General features: G+C 43.6%; 1 protein-coding gene across 4 annotated transcripts in view; it reads right to left on the reverse strand.

Moving 5' to 3' along the window:
• Positions 1–4,145: 4,145 nt before the first annotated feature.
• The window catches only part of ODAD2 (outer dynein arm docking complex subunit 2), a 200,514-nt gene continuing 188,972 nt past the window's right edge, over positions 4,146–15,687 (reverse strand). For all 4 annotated transcript variants that reach the window (XM_022580690.3, XM_089906303.1, XM_089906304.1 and 1 more), the window contains one exon: positions 4,146–9,465. In XM_022580690.3, the coding sequence (XP_022436398.2) occupies positions 9,352–9,465 (114 nt within the window). In that variant the 3' untranslated portion in view covers positions 4,146–9,351. The remainder of the gene's footprint in view (positions 9,466–15,687) is intronic.

The raw sequence follows: 15,687 nt of genomic DNA on the forward strand, positions 1-15,687 counted from the left end.
TACCCAAGCGACCACCAGTGGATGGATGGATAAACAAAATGTTGTATGTGCACAGAATGAGATATTATTGCCCTGTAAAATGGAAGGAAATTCTGACATACACTACAGCATGGATAAACCTTGAAGACAATGTGCTGAATGAAAAAAACCAGACACAAAAAGACAAATATTGTATGAGTCCACTTACATGAGGTAGCTAGGGAGGTCAGATTTATAGAGACAGAAAGTGGTTTCCAGGGGCTGGAGGAGGGGAGGTTAGGAGCTGGTGTTTAAAGGGTGCAAAGCTTCAGTTTGGGACGATGAAAGCGTTCTGGAGGCGGATGGCGGTGATGGTTACACAACGGTGTGAATGCACTTAATGCTGTTGCACTGTACAATTTAAAAAACAGTTGGTAAACTTTATGTTGTGTATATTTTACCACAATAAAAATAACTAAAAATAACCGTACACAAAATATAATGTTGACTGTGGTCTTCTAGATGAATTGCCTTTGAAATTCGTATCAATTTGAATTTAAAAAGGCATCACGCCAACAGAAATAGCATGACTCTGAGAGGTCTGTCAGAAGGAGAAAAAGCACTAAGACACGATGCCTGATGATCCGGCATAATCCAGAGAAATAGTGAAAACTCACATAAATTGAAACAGTATTGGTAAAAGAAACCCCTTAACCTAGCCAAGTGTATAAGACTAAGACATACCAACATGGTACCCAGTGGCCACATAAATGTGGCTAGCCTGAATTGAACTGTGCTATAACTGTAAAATACACACCAACCTCAAAGATTTAGTGAAAAACAATGTAATATATTTCATTAGTAATTTTTATTCATTAAATGTTTAAATGATAATATTTGGGATACATTTGGTTAAATTAAGCATATTAAAATTAATTTCACCTGTTTTATTTTTACTTTTTTTTTTACTACAGCTACTAGAAAATTTTATTTTATATATGTATGCAATGTATGTACTTTATTGAGGTACAACTGACATATAACCTTATATTAGTTTCAGGTATACGACATAATGACTCAATATTTGTGTATATTGTGAAATGATCACCACAGCAAGTCTACTTAACATCTGTCACCACACATAGTTACAAAAATTTTTCTTCTTGTGATGAGAACTTTTAAGATCTACTCTCTTAGTACCTTTCAAATATGCAGTACAGCGTGATGAACTATAGTCACCTTGCTGTACACTACATCCTGATGACTTATTTATTTTATAACAGCACCCCACAGCCCCACCTCTGGCAACCACTGAACTGTCCTCTGTGTCTGTAAGTTCAGTTTTGTGGGGGTTTTTGGGTTAGATTCCACATATAGGGATCATGTATTTGTCTTTCTGTCTGAGTACACTTAGTGTACTGCTCTCAAGGCCCATCCATATTGTAACAAGTGGCAATACTTCATTCTTTAGTATGGCTGAATAACATTCCATTGTATGTATTTACGGCACATTTTCTTTTTTTTTCTTTTATTTTTATTTATTTATTTTTTATTGAAGTATAGTTAATTTACAATGTTGTGTTAGTTTCAAGTGTACAGCAAAGTGATTCAGTTATAGATATATTCTTTTTCAGATTCTTTTTTTTAACATCTTTATTGGGGTATAATTGCTTTACAATGGTGTGTTAGTTTCTGCTTCACAACAAAGTGAATCAGCCATACATGTACATATGTTCCCACATCTCCTCCCTCTTGCGTCTCCCTCCCTCCACTCCCCCTATCCCACCCCTCCGGGTGGTCACAAAGCACCGAGTTGATCTCCCTGTGCTATGCGGCCGCCTCCCACCAGCTATCTACCTTACGTTTGGTAGATGGCACATTTTCTTTACCCATCCATCAATTGATGGACACTTAGGTTGTTTACATATCTTGGCTATTGTAAATAATGCTGCAGTGAACAACGGGATGCATATATCTTTGCAAATTAGCATTTTAATTTTCTTCAGATAAACAGAAGTGGAATTGCTGGATCATATGGCAGTTCTATTTTTAATTTTTTGAGGAACCTCCATACTGTTTTGCATGGCGGCTGCCCCAATTTACATTCCCACCAACATTGCAAGAGGGTTCCCTTTTCTCTATATCCTTGCCAACACTTGTTATTTCTTGTCTTTTTGTTGATAGCTATTCTGATGGCTCTGAGATGATAATCTCATTGTGGTTTTGATTTGCGCTTCCCTGATGGTTAGTGATGTCGAGCAGAAAATTTTAAATTACACAGTGGCTCGTCCTATATTTCTGCTCTAGAGGTATGTGGGGTAGTTCATGGTATAACCTCATAGAGGTAGAGTTCGTTTCATGACTGTGGGCTCCTTCTCTAAGGTATAAGAGACCAACTTCTAAGACTTTGTCAGTTCTGATACCTTTCTATTCCTATTCCCTAGTCTTAGCCGTCTACTTTATAGCAGGCCCAGTACAACAAACTGTTCAATGTTCTCATTTCCTCTCTGTATTCTATTCATTGTACCCCTACCAGATTAACTTTTAGAAAACCCTTGTATACATTTTTTTGCCATGCCCCAAATCCAGTAACTACATCTGGGAAGTTTGCAGATTCCGGGTTTCCCAGAGATTCTGAATCAGTAGGATGGGGGCAGGACCGAGACTTTGCATTTCAACGGCTACCCCAGACTAGCATCATGCAGGAGGCCTGGGGAACACTGGCCTGTGGGATTAAGCTGGATTCCTCAAAGTATTTCTCAAGGGTCTTTTTTTTTTTTTTTTGCAGTACGCGGGCCTCTCACTGCTGTGGCCTCTCCCGTTGCGGAGCACAGGCTCCAGACGTGCAGGCTCAGCGGCCATGGCTCACGGGCCCAGCCGCTCTGCGGCATGTGGGATCTTCCCGGACAGGGGCACAAACCCATGTTCTCTGCATCGGCAGGCGGGCTCTCAACCACTGTGCCAGCAGGGAAGCCCTCAAGGCTCTTTTTTTTTTTTTTTTTTTATTGGAGTATAATTGCTTTACAATAGTTTCTGCTTTATAACGAAGTGAATCAGCCATACATATACATATGTTCCCACATCTCCTCCCTCTTGCGTCTCCCTCCCTCCCACTCCCCCTATCCCACCCCTCCAGGCGGTCACAAAGCACCGAGCTGATTTCCCTGTGCTATGCGGCTGCTTCCCACTAGCTATCTACCTTACGTTTGGTAGTGTATATATGTCCATGCCACTCTCTCACTTTGTCCCAGCTTACCCTTCGCCCTCCCCATATCCTCAAGTCCATTCCCTAGTAGGTCTGTGTCTTTATTTCTGTCTTACCCCTAGGTTCTTCATGACATTTTTTTTTCTTAAATTCCATACATATGTGTTAGTATATGGTATTTGTCTTTCTCTTTCTGACTTACTTCACTCTGTATGACAGACTCTAGGTCTATCCACCTCATTACAAATAGCTCAATTTCGTTTCTTTTTATAGCTGAGTAATATTCCATTGTATATATGTGCCACATCTTCTTTATCCATTCATCCGATGATGGGCACTTAGGTTGCTTCCATGTTCTGGCTATTGTAAATAGTGCTGCAATGAACATTTTGGTACATGACTCTTTTTGAATTATGGTTTTCTCAGGATATATATATACCCAGTAGGGGGATTGCTGGGTCATATGGTAGTTCTATTTGTAGTTTTTTAAGGAACCTCCATATCAAGGCTCTTTTTATCTTCATAAGCTGGTTAGTCCAATCTGTCTGAGGGGGAATGGGAAGCAAATACCTGGAGAACCTTTGGAAGAGAATAGGCCTCTGTCCTGAGCAGCTTTGATCTCGCCTGATAGAGGGCAGGGAGTGGTTTTCCAGGCTTCAGTCGGCTTGAGGAAGTCAGCCTGTCCAGCACTGCATTTTGTAGTGCTGACATCATAATATGAGTCTACGTGAACCAAGGTGGTTTTGACATGTGCTCTTTTTCATAAATTATTTTCCTTGCTTTTCTATTGATTAGCTCCAGGCATCTTTAGGGATGTTAATGTCAGGACTTAAACTCTCATTCTAATAGATGAAGGTGATGACATTGCAGACTGATGAGCTGAAGGCCATATCTGGCTCACAGGGTCCTTTTGATTTTTCTGCATGGTTACTGTTATGGACTGCATCCCCCACCCCCAAATTCATATGTTGAAGCCCTAACCCTCAATGTGACAATATTTGGAGATAGATAGGCCTATGAAAGAGATAAGTAAAATTAAATGACGTATAAGGGTGGGGCCCTGATTCCATAGGACTAGTGTCCTTGTAGGAGGAAAAGACACCAGAGATAAATCTCTTTGTGAGCACACGGCAAGAAGGTGTCTGTCTGCAAGCCAGGAAAGAGGTCTCATCATAAACCAACCTGTCAGCCCCTTGGTCTTAGACTTCCAGCCTCTAGCACTGTGTGTTGTTTAAGCCACCCAGTCTGTTGTATTCTGCTATGGCAATGAAATTGCCAATACTTAAAATTTGGGTGATTGCCTATAAAAATCTGAATTTCTCTTGAAAAATGATAAGATCTGGCTACAGTTAGCTAGAGATGAGTAGTAATTTGTCTGCACTCTCCACTTCTCCACAGTCTCCACCACTCCCTTCTGTCTCCCAGACATGGAGGATAAAGGTCAATTGGCAATTGTCTCAGCATTATTATTATTTTTAATCCAGCTCTTTTCACTTATTTACATTACTTGCCTTACCATTGTGGATTTAGGTTTGTAACTGATAATGTAACTAATCTATTGACAAAGGTCAGTTTTCTTCCAATAATGAAATAGGATTTGCATTTAACTATCCACACTGTCTTGTCTGAACTCGCTTTTGATATACAGTCTTTCTTTATGAGCAAGCTAACCAGCTGTAGATTCTGAATATGTATGAACCATGCTGGTATACACTAATATACCTTTCAATCATGAAAATAAATTAGGACATAAATCTAAACTGAAATGACAAGTCTTAACTCCAAACATCATGGGCCAATTATGTACTCTGCAAAGGATGTCTTTTATCAACTAATGAATCAGGGTGGCATGAACTGGCAAAAGAAAAGCTCCCTTTTGTCTTGATAGATGCAAATAAAGAATAATTACTTTTACTTGAAATTTTGAAAAAAATGGATTGGGAGTATAAGGATTCCATCTGTTACATGATTTCAAGTCAGCCATGAGAGCTGTGCATCAGAAACATTGAAATATTAACTTAACATCTTGCATTTATGGAAATGAAAGCATAAGGCATTTTAAGAGCCAGAAAGTGTAACAACCATTTATCAGAGAAAATGGGAGCAGAAGCTGGAGACACGGAAAGTAAAATGGAGGAAAAAAAGAAGGAAAACAATTGCTGGAATGAGGGGAAATTAATGTAACAGAGCAGAAAAATAAAGAGCACAAAGGAGAAAAACACGATGCTTTAAAGGAGAACAGAAGTCTGTGAAACTGTACTATATTTATTTATTGGTTGGAAGTGTATTTCTATTAGACGAATTCAGGCAAAATATATAAAGGAACAGTAAATCCCTATATTGTTTGTCTTAGGCATCTACAACAATAAACAAATGAATGGATCAAAATCATTCTTTTCAAAACAACAGTGTGTGAAAAGCAATCTGTCAGTGACTTTGAGTGATTTCATTTGTCTGCTTTTGGTGCTCTTGGAATAGAATGCAGCTGCTTAGACAAAAGAAAATTTCCAGAATTTACTTACGGGCCATTTCAGCACGCTTCAGGTATACTGTACTATTAGTTTTAGTTGGAAGGTATTACAGATGTGCATTTTGTAGGTTAAAGTATATTATAGTGTTTTAGATGTTGAAGCGACCATTCTTTTGTCAAAAAAAAAATTTATGTATGGGTCGTGTCTCCCATTTGTAAACTGAGGATCTCTCTTTTAAAGTTAGTATGAGGAAGAACGTCTGCCTTAGAAGTTTCCAAAGAATAAAAAAGTAAAATTCACTGGGAGTGTTTTTATTAAAAAAAAAGGTAATTCATGTTTATTGTAAAATAGTTTAGAAAACACAGATGAGCAAAAGAGACAACAAAAATCATTCTTACTCCACCATTCAGAAATAATCACTTCTTTGACTAATCACAGCATGGTGTGTATAAGTCGCATCTTCTTTCATTGTGACTAGCTACATGTATATAATTTTAAAAATGTGATCACACTGTATACATTGTTTCAGAACCTGCTTTCCAATTTAACAATGTCTTGCAAAAAGCTTTCTATGTCATTAACTATTATTCTACAACATGTTTTCATGGTGAGGTTGCACCGTAATTAAATTAACCAATTTTTTCCCTAACATTTTTACCATTATAAATAATGATGTGGTGAACACCCTTGTACATAAACCCTTGGGCATAATCCAAAGGGCACAAAAAATTAAAAAGCTTCTGGTGTGCGTTGCCAAATTGTCCTTGCAGAATAACCATGCCCACGTAGATAGACCCTAGTATGATACGAGATTAGCTGGTTTTACCAATTCTCCTGTATTTTAAATGAGATCACAAGTAGGAAGTACCTAATACAGTGACAGCATTAGGTAGCGTCATATAAAATGTTGTTCTCTTTCTACTCCTTTCTCACTGAGGAAGAGAATCCCACTTTTTACACTTAAGTACAGGAGGAACATAGGTGTTTTTTGGGCATTTAATGCATTTGAGGCAGTGAGGTTCTTAAATAAGTGGGTGTCCTTACTGTTTTCACTGAATTATAAGAATGGATATAGCCTATTCCATTCTTGTCTTTTATGGAATGTGATTACACACCTTCAATTATTTGGACTGTGAACTTTATTATTTTTAACCTAATCTTGTTAGATGGCTGTCTGTTTATCAACAACTGAATTTCTCATTTTCCTAAGTGGAAATAAATTTTCCAAATAGTTTGAACCATTGACTTTCAGGTCCATGCAAATGCCTTAGAGATACATAGTGGTAATTCCAAAATCTATCAAAGTAATAGGATTTGCAATGTCATTCCCTAAGACGTCTAACCTTCCACTCACTTTCAGAACCTAGAGAAGTTTTAAAAAAAACTATTTTCACACAAGTCATCCTGAGAGGCAAAATGATAGTGACTACAAACAGCAGAATGATGGTGACCAGGATTTCTAAAAGGAAACTTTCCAAGCTAAAGACAGTAGAAGATCAAAGAGTATCTGTTTAAAATTCCTTCCACCTTAAACTCCTTTCAGACTGAAATAGCCAGCTATCATGAGGAACATATTGGATTCCCAGGATGTCCTGGGGAAGAATAAAACCTAAAAAAGAACTTTGTCGCTGAAAACTTAGAATTAATGTTGTCAGCTTTAAAGCAGAAAACAACTATAAAACAAAGCATCTTATACAAAAACTACGGCAAAAAAAAAAGTAAGTGCTGTCCCATGGAGAGAGAAAAGTTGGTCTCTTTGCATGGAGTAGCAAAGAAATAGTGTGCTCCTCGGCATGTTTGCTCTCTGACATCTCTGGGTGCTTACACTCACTGCCTTTGACATTTCTCTAGTAAGGTCGGAATTTTCTGTTACGCCATTTCGCACGCACACACACACAGCCAAAAATTGACCTTGAAATTCAGGTTCTCTTTTGTTTACTTTAAAGCTACTGCATTCCTGGTACTCAAGAATTAAAAGAAAGAATTCTTAGAAATACACAAGATGATTTTCATGTTAGCTTACTGTATCTGTTTCCACAAGCTTAGTTTCCTTTAAAATGGTACTTTGCCCTTCTTTTATGCATTTAGTGATCATGCAGACAAGAGCCCCAAGCTCGCATGTGGTAAAGGAACATCCTTCTCAACCGTTCCTCCGGTTCTTTGTGCTGCTGCTTCCCTCCACTTTCGGGACCCACTAATTCCAAGAATATTTAAAAATCTTAAGATGACGGTGAAAGCTTCCTTTAATAATAGTGTAACAATAATACACTTATTAATTTTCTATAGCTGTCATGATCCATGATTTCTAGATGTTTTTAATGTTAGTAGAACACAGCCAACCAGTGACTTTAACATGAGAAATAACTACTGTTGAAAGCTAAAGGATTTACACTATTATTTAAATTCTATTCTTTGTTAGCATTGATACCATTTCCTCGTTTCTATTATCCTCTTTTATAACCTCCTTTGAAAAGCAGTGAAGATGAATTGGTGTTTTGCAAAACACCAGAAAACATCAGAAATGCCTTACCTTTTTATTGGAGAATCTATCACTGGTATAATTTTCATCCTGTACAGGTTTTTCATTTCATACAGATTATTTACATTTAATTCAATTAAGTTTATGATCTTCTCCAAATTATGAAGAACGTACCCAGTACTTAATGTTTTTCAATAAAACCTTGCCTGCTCTCTAAAGCATTAAGTGAGATGGTCGGTCTCCTGAGTGGACACATAAAAAGCTGTTTTCCTAGCTAGCTTTAGACGCTGGGGACGGTTAGTTCCCAAACATTGCAGCACACCAGGGTTACATATGTGATTCTTTTAAGTGGCTTCTAATGTTTCTATAACCTGATAAAGTGCCATTCATCCTTTGTAGCCACTTTTTAAGAAGTATTGTTTGTGCTGAAAACAAGTTCAGAAATTCAAAGCAATTTTCTGTGAAGTAATATTATCCTTAAATCAGCATAAACTAATTCTTTCAGTAAAAGTGTTGGTGAATCCTGTGAGGGAAATAAAACATCTAATTGTTTATACTTTGGAAATCCAAAAGTGAAAATCTCACTCATTGCTTGTTTTTGTGATTTGCATTATCTGGTACAGTGACAGTTATACGTTGTCTTCTCAGATGTTTGATAGTTTTCGGAGAAACTTGGAATGACCTCGGGATGCTCTCTCTCTCAGCCCAGCTGCTTAACTCTGAATTCTATTCCATAACAGTTTGTGAAATCAGCACATCTCCTCAGAGCTCTCCCGTGGGTTGCAGGCGATCAAACAAACAAAACCATAGTGTCAAGACAGTTAGATTGGTTTAACAGAAAGGGAATTCTAAAGACATTCATGAATGACTCTAAAAAATGCACAACGGGAAGGTCATATCTTTATTAAAATCACCACAAATACAAAAGCATCGCCGATATATCTATATATAGATATAGATATACACACACACAAGCTGTATACATATATTCTCAAATTCCTGGAAAATTATCACAAATATATTGGCTTTTACATGTCATTACATGGCGTATCCCTAAAATAGAACAAAAACACCCATACAATTTTTGGATGAACAGCATCCTTTGCATTTCTAAATTCCTGTGTTTTCAGACATCTGTTTGTAAAGGATTTGCTATGAAATGTTTCCCAGTTGAGGCCTCCTGGCCCTGGGAGTGACATGGCCTGTGTCGTGTAACACTTGGTAGCTATAATGTCCGTTCAATTGTATCTCGCCTTTTCTGTAGCAAGAGCCAACCTGCGAATGTTGGATATACAGCCAGCTGCGGCTTCCTGGAGGTCCTGGTCGGGTGACCCCACCATACGCAGTAGGAGCTGCCACACACGGAGGAGCAGGGGGAGAAGGGAAATAAGAATAAAACCATTAATCTAAACAGGTAAAGTTAGACTGTTAGAATGATGTTAAATATGAAATGCTTTTTAAGTCACCAAAAAAAAAGGCCGAGAAATTCCACTGTGGCAAATGCAAATATAAATGGTACTTAATCAGATGCAGGAATTTCCCATGAAATTCTACCTTTTTACTTAATGGAGCTGAGCTAGACCTGCTTCTACCTCCTTTCTTTGGTCATCTAACTGCTCGAAATTTCTGCTTTGAAATTTCTCTTGCATCCTTTGTGGCTCTTCCACCTCCGGAGACAAGCCAGCAGGCGTATCATGCCTAGACTGCTGGTGCATCCTCCGGGGCTTAATCTCTCTGCATTCCAGGCTCCCCCATCGTGTCACAACCTCATTACATCAGTCCCTCAACAGAGACTTTCATTGACTCCCAATGCCAGCTAACTCGAGCCCAGTCTCTTAACCTGTCCTTGAAGGATTTCTGTGCTTTGGCCTCAGTTTACCTTTCTAGCCATTCATCTTTCTCCTGTTCCATCCTGTAGTCCAAGGTCACGCTTCCCCACTTCTTTTGCCTTGATTGGTGCCATTACTCTACCTAAAATGCCCTCCCATCTCCTTCTCTGACTCTGTTATCCACCTTTCATGACCCAGCTAACTTTTCTACAAAGCCTCCACTGATTTCTGTCAAACAAAATGCCATTTCTCCCTCATCAGAACTCTCATAGTTGTTTACTCAAATGTCTGTTGCTATACTTGTATTCTTCCCTTTTTCACAGACTTGTATTAATGCTTTTTGTCCTAGTTTAGACTGTAAACTCTGGAAGAATCTTATAAAATCATACAGTGCCTGATACATGGTAGATGCCAAATAAATATCAAATAAATTAGAACTTTTTAAATCTATCAATTATAATTCTAACTAATAGTTCTGATGAAAGATTTAAAATGTAATTTGAATTGAACATTTTTCATACAGTAGCCTTTGAGTACAAATGTGGATAATGTCATAGAATGAGGATGTCTTGATAAGGAAAGAAATATTGTAAAGAAAAATATTGTGAAACATCTTAAATATGGCAGGCTTAGGAGTTTGGCTTTTATTCTGCAAGTAAGAAAAGGAAGTTGTTGAAGCACTTTAATCAGGAGAGTGACATGGTCATATTTGTATTTTAGAAAGATAAATTTTATGGCAACTTAATAGAATAAGGACTGTGGAGAGAGGGGACTGGTGGGAACTGCAACACATCAGAACAGAGGTGACAAGAACTGAGTAAAGCAGAATCGGGAACAGCATGGAAGGAATGAGTTCAAGGGATATTTAGGGACTAAACTATTCAACAGATGGCCCAAGGACAGCTGGTTATCCAAAGAGAAGAAAATGAAAATGGTAATCTCATACATAAACATCCCTTCCAGGTAGACTGATGACTTAAATAAGAACGCAAAACGTGAAACGTTTAGGAGGTTGTACAAGAGGAGACCTTGATCACACTGGGGTGTTGAAGGGTGTCTGGCCTCTCCGTTTCTTGACCTCCTCATGTCAATGATTTGCACCACACTTTAGCCCTACTTCCAGGGTCACACCCTGGTTCTTATTTTTCATCACTCTCAACAGTCCAACCTCCAGACTCTCTGATAACAATTACTGCTCTTCTGACTTGGCCACTGAACTTACTTGTTTGTTCTCATCACGACCTCTAGTCCACTGGCCTGTGTACTTTTCCTTAAACCATCTCCTGTCTTCACTTCCTCCATAACCAGTTTAGATTCTACAGCCCATCTTTTCATTCATTCTCTTACCAGTTGTAAGGAACGGCACCAAAAACGGAGGAGAGCTTAAACAAGCTTTATTTGGGAACGCTCCCAGGCGAGGTTCACTGGCCCGAGAGAAAGGGGCCAGAGAAGTCGCGCCCGGGTGCAGGCGCGAACAAAATTTATAGGGGTGGACGCAGGGGAGGCACTTGCTGTGTGAAGCAGCCCCCTTTTTTGGTAATCTTTCGGGTGTTGTGGCTATGTTGGGTGTCAGTTGCATCAGCCTCAGAGCCATTGGTTCCGCCCCTCGGGAAGCGGGAAGACCGGTCGGTTGTATCAGCCTCCTTGGCGGGGGTTCCGTCTGGCTCCCTGGGCCCTTCCCCGGACCTGCTGGCCTTACATCCCGACTTCTTTGGTGTAATGGGGCGACATTTGGTCTCTGGCTACTTCCTGCTGTACAGGGGCGCCGGAAGGGAGTCGGGCGGCCAGCGGTCCGGAGGTTAGGGGAGGGCGGCAGCGGGGGGTTCTGTGGGTAGTAAGGTATATGGGTGGAGGAGCATCTGATTCACCGCCACCCGAGAGACTTCTTGTATGCGACTGCGGAGGAACCACCTGAGAGACGAAGGCGGGTCCGTTGTCCGACTGGATGGAGATCGGCAGGCCAAACCGGGGGATGATATGTTGGAGAAGGATGGTGGCGACCGTGTCTGCCGTTTCTTGGGCCGTTGGGAAGGCCTCGATCCAACCTGAAAAGGTGTCAACGAGAGTGAGCAAATACCGGAAGCGTTTACAGGGGGGCATGTGGGTGAAGTCAGTCTGCCAGTCCTTGCCAGGTTGGTGTCCGCGCATCTGGTGAGCAGGGATTCGGGGCCGTAGGCCTCCTTGTGGAGAGACGGACGCGCAAGTCTGGCAAGCCACGTGAGTTTTTGAGATGGCATCTCTGAGTCCAGGCATGTAAAAGAGGGGATCTAGGAAATGGAACATCGCCTTCGGGCCAATGTGTAGGGACTTGTTGATGTCTGCTAGGAGGCTGGCCACTTGGGCTGAAGGGAGGGCAACTTTGTTGTCCATAAAAATCCATCCTTTTTCGGCCTGGTGGCCCCCTTTGGATAGTAGGGCTGTCTCTTCGTGGGGGTCGTATGCGGGTCGGATTGAGGTGGTGAGGAACAAGATCGGAGCTGGAGGGGCCTCTTTGGCGAGCTCGCGGGCCGCGGAGCCGGCCTTGGAGTTACTTTGTGCTGTTGGGTTAGAGGGAGGCTGGTGGCCCCTGCAGTGGATGATTGCCACCTCCTCGGGCAGCTGGAGGGCCTCCAGGAGTTTTGTGATGAGGGAGGTGTTGACCACCGGGGAGCCCTTGGTGGTCAAAAATCCGCACTCCCTCCGAAGAGCTGAATGGCTGTGTGCAATCAGGAAGGCGTATTTAGAATCTGTATAGATATTGACCATTTGGCCCTTAGAGAGGTCAAGGGCCCGCATGAGTGCGATCATTTCAGCCCTTTGAGAGGTTGTCCCTTGTGGGAGGCGGTTGGCCTTGATAATGGTTGAGATGGTTACTACCGCATAGGCCGCCCGGCAGCGTCCGTCGGGGCCGAGGGCTGAGCTGCCATCTATGAAGAGGGTGCGGTCCGGGTTTAACAGTGAAGTATCAAAGAGTCCCTCCCTCGGCGGGCTGAGGGCCTCTACAACTTGGGGGCAGGAGTGAGAAGGGGAGGTCCCGGTGTCAGAGATAGGCAAGAGGGAGGCCGGGTTTAGGCGGGGGGGAGAGGTCGAGGGAGATAGCAGGGTTTTCAATGAACAGCAGGTGGAATTCCTGGATGCGGGAGGGGCCCGAGAGAGAGAGACTTATGGCCGACGAGGTCGGCCAGTCGGTGGGAGGAGAATACCGTCAGCGGGCGGGCCAGGGTCAGTTTGAGTGTTTGTTTGGTCAGCTCGGCTACTGCTGCCAAAGCTCGGAGGCATGGTTGCCGTCCCTGAATGGTTGGGTCAAGTTGTTTGGAGAGGTAAGCCACGGGGCGATAGGAAGGCCCTACGGGTTGGGCAAGGAGTCCAGTAGCTATTCCGATCCGTTCATCTACAAAGAGGTGGAAAGGACGGTCTGGGTTAGGCAGAGACAGGGGAGGGGAGGATATCAGGGTGTCTCTGAGGGTGAGAAAGGCCCATCGAACAGTGGAGGGAGAGGTAAGGGGTCCTTGGGGGGTTTCTTTAGCAGCTAAATATAGGGGCTTAGCAAGAAGAGCAAAGTTAGGGATCCAGTGTCGGAAAAATCCTATTAGGCCCAGAAAGGAGAGAATCTGGTCAGCTGTCTCTGGAGGTTGGAGGTCGCGGATGGCCTGGGTGCAGTCAGCTGTCAGGCTCTTTGTTGTGGGGGTAAGGTGGATTCCCAGGTAGGTTACTGAGGGTATAGACAGTTGGGCCTGGGCTGGAGAGACCCGATAGCCGCGAGAGCCGAGATAATTGAGGAGGTCAGGAGTGTGTTGTTTTGAGAGGCTGAGAGATGGGCTACAGAGGAGGAGGTCATCCACGTATTGGAGGACTATACTGGGGGTGAGAGGGCAGGAAGCGAGGTCCCGTGCCAGAGCCTGGCCAAAGAGGTGGGGGCTGTCGCGGAAGCCCTGGGGAAGAACCGTCCAGTGAGCTGGCGGGAAGCACAACTGGGTGGAGGGGAATTATCACCTCATTGATCAGTCGAAGGTCCTGGACCAGGCGGTAATCTCCTGAGGCCTTGCGGACAGGCAGGATGGGGGTGTTGCAGGGAGAGTCCGTGGGGACGAGGAGCCCCTGGTCTAAGAGTCTGGTGATAATAGGTTGCAAGCCCCTTAGATGAGTCTCAGAGATGGGGAATTGGGGCCTGGATGGAAACTTAGAGGCGTCTTTTAGATGGATTAGGACGTGGGGTGGTGTGTCGCTATTATGGGTTTTGATCTATCCCAGACCTGGGGGTCTATACGGTTGGGGGAGATGGGAGGAGGAAGAGAGGAGGGAGAGGGTTCCACTGCCAGACTGAGGAGGGGGAGCAGGAGTTGAGAGGAGGAGGCCTTAGGATCGAGCCTGGCAAGTTGGAGAGAAGCCCCTAATTGGAAGAGAACATCACGACCTAGCAGAGGAACCGGGCAGGATGGTATGACTAAGAAAGAATGAGTGAAAGGGAGCCTCTCAATGTAACATGAGAGGGGGCCGGTCTGGAGCGGGAAGGACGGCTTACCATCGATGCCCATAACCGAGATCTGGGAAGGAAAAACTGGCCCAGAATATGTAGGCAAGACCAAATAGGTAGCCCCCGTGTCCACCAGGAATGAGATGGACTTACCCGCTACCTGTAGCATTACCCTGGGCTCGGCGAGGGTGATGGGGGTCTTCGAGTCTGGGTGTTGTCAGTCGTCAGCCAATCCCAGGAGTTTGAGTGGTGGAGCCGTCAGGTCGGTCCGCCCTCCACGTGGAGGCGCCGAGGGAGGGCCGGCCGTAGGGCAGTCACTCTTCCAATGGCCTGTTAGCCCGCAGCCAGGGCAGGGCTTGGAAGGAGGCCGGGGATTGGGACATTGGCGAGCCCAGTGCCCCTCTTTTCCGCACTTGAAGCAGGCCCCTGGTGGGACTGCCTTCGGCGGGTCCCGTGGATGTTGTCCATGGGAGATGGCTGGCCGTGGGGCGGTTACGAGGGCTTGGGTTTGGAGGGCCACCTTTTGGTGCATCCGGGCCTGTCGGCTGGACTCTGCCAAATCTTCACGGGCATTGTAGACTTTAAAGGCCTTTTTTACCAGGTCTCGGATGGGAGTCTGGGGGCCGTCCTCTGCCCGCTTAAGTTTTTTTCTGATATCAGGGGCTGATTGGGTGATAAAGTGGGTGGCCAAGCCCGTTGCGCCTGCGGGGGTGTCAGGGTCCAAGCAGGTGTAGAGAGTTAGGGCCTCTGTAAGGCGGGTGAGAAAAACGGCTGGATTTTCATTGGGCTCTTGGGTTATCTCTTTTAGCTTTCCGAAGTTGACAATCTTGTGGGAGGCAGCCTGCATACCAGCCAAGAGGCATTGGATCATTAGATCGCGTTTGCGGTGACCGTCTTGGCCGTCCTGATAACTCCAGCCCGGATCGGTGCCAGGCACGGCAGTGGCTCCGACGGGCATAGTTATCAGTGAGGTGGACCTGATCTGCGTGGTTTCGGGCAGCAGTTTGAATTCGTTCCCTCTCGTCGGGGGTCAGAGTGGAAGATAGGATCACAAAGATGTCGTGCCAGGTTAGATCGTAAGCTTGAGAGAGGTAGCGAAATTCTTTGATGTAGAGGGAGGAGTCGGCAGAAAAGGAGCCTAATCGCTTTTCTATTTGAGAGAGATCTTGGAAGGAAAAGGGAACGTGAACCCTAACTAATGCTTCCGCTCCGGCCACCTCTCTTAAGGGACAGAGAAGGTCTGGGTCCTGGGAGTCGTGGTGGTGTGAGCGGGTGTGTGAGCTGACTGGTGA

This window comes from Delphinapterus leucas, chromosome 2 (genome assembly GCF_059928025.1).
Source record: "Delphinapterus leucas isolate spDelLeu-1000000601 "Yukka" chromosome 2, BTC_Dleu_Yukka2, whole genome shotgun sequence".
Lineage (NCBI taxonomy): Eukaryota > Metazoa > Chordata > Mammalia > Artiodactyla > Monodontidae > Delphinapterus > Delphinapterus leucas.